Raw genomic sequence first — 1,572 nt, 5'->3', positions numbered from 1 at the left:
TAGCAAAACCGATTGAATTATCCAGTGGATAGTTTTATCCACCTTTTGAACAACCGAGGCCCGAAATTTAAGGCGAATGGACCTTAATGCCTTATTTGAAACTGTACCCTACCAGACAGAGCATGAGCCTTTTAATTACCGCATTAACTTGAATCAACTGTCAACCATAATATAAGACGACATATTAAACTAAAAGATTGGAGAGGCGAGGATAATTAACCTCTTTGCTACGTGACGCTCGAATTCTAGACGCTCCTTCTTTTACAAAATACAAGAAATGATATTTAATTATTAACACGCGCCATGCGCTCTTTCAAGGAAACACGATGTATTTTTCTCGAGGTGAAAGCAAATCTTCCCTGATTGGATGCCTCTGAACGGTTTATATTGTTTTACTGTATATTAAAGAAAATATGGCTTCCAGAGGAGACGTTTTTATCGAAAGCAGCGGTAGCAGATCTTCCTCGTTTGTGGTAACGTTCGTTCTTAATTAGGCTAAATTGTAAGGTTTTAAAACAAATTGTCTATAACTTCGATCAATTACACTGAACTTGAAACATGGTGGAATGTAGCAAAACATTCTACAAGATTAAAACCTTACCAAGATTTTTGTCTTTCTTGAAACATAAGGGCTTATTTTTTATTTTGGCCTCTCTTGTTTCGATAATATTATAAGACGAGAACCTGGAACTTATATTCAGTCTAAATAAGAATGATTTTGTTGGCAAACGAAAGAATGCAACTGTTTTTCAGGCGCCAATTCGTGTTTCAGCTGTAACACACAAAAAGGTTCCAATCAAAGTACTCAACGTGCTACATCATTGCACATAAATAGTGTCGTTCTTTTGATCGAACGATGTTCGCGTCTGAGAATGAATTTCAAACAAGCAACGTAGATAAAACTCTCATTCAAACTTGCCTTACCTGATACATCACTCGAAGGTTGAGAGTGCACTAATGAAGCGTACATAACGTATTATTTTTGTCAAACCCTTCCGTTGCGTTGTGGAAAAAGACTCGTCAGAGTGTTGCTATTTCTAGAACAGATAATCGAGACTAGTTGGCCAAAATTGTAGCTGGCATTTCATGACACACCCCTCAACAGGATGATTTCGCCAATTCCTCAAGATTTCGCTTTTTAAGTTGGGCTTAATTTGTACCCTCGAGCCATGTGTCATTATTTCAGCGTAATTTTTTTTTTTCGTTGAGGCAAACGAGTCATTGTAATTTGCTCTAGAGCGCGCTCTTTTGTCTCTTAATGGACTGCTAAGCTTAAATTGTCAAAGTACTTTCAGTGGCAACCATTTAGACGGCTTTAACATCATTGGCGCCAATCATGTTGACATCCCACTTATAAATTATTGAAGTTAGTTTTTGCTATTGTACCCATATTTTAATCCAACAGGTGCTAGAAGTGGCTTTCCCCGCAGGAATATGCCCCCACACAGAATGCGAGAAAGGGTTGTACTATCAGATATGAAAGTGTTTACCCTTCGAGCAGTTGTTTTCTCCTCGCTTTCCGGGAGAGAAACCACTGCGAGCAACCGTTAGTTACTTTGATTGAACCGTGGT

The 1,572-nt window shown here is 38.4% G+C and overlaps 1 protein-coding gene across 1 annotated transcript in view; it reads right to left on the bottom strand.

The window, feature by feature from the left end:
- Positions 1-1,217, bottom strand: part of LOC137970643 (potassium voltage-gated channel subfamily A member 2-like) — a 17,101-nt gene extending 15,884 nt beyond the window's left edge. The window contains exon 1 of the mRNA XM_068817169.1: positions 925-1,217. Coding sequence (XP_068673270.1) covers positions 925-970 — 46 coding nt within the window. The 5' untranslated portion in view covers positions 971-1,217. The remainder of the gene's footprint in view (positions 1-924) is intronic.
- Between the last annotated feature and the right edge of the window lie 355 nt (positions 1,218-1,572).

This window comes from Montipora foliosa, chromosome 9, assembly GCF_036669935.1.
Source record: "Montipora foliosa isolate CH-2021 chromosome 9, ASM3666993v2, whole genome shotgun sequence".
Taxonomy (NCBI): Eukaryota; Metazoa; Cnidaria; class Anthozoa; order Scleractinia; family Acroporidae; genus Montipora; species Montipora foliosa.
Note: the sequence above shows the minus strand (reverse complement) of the source record. Positions and strands in the feature narration are given on the sequence as shown.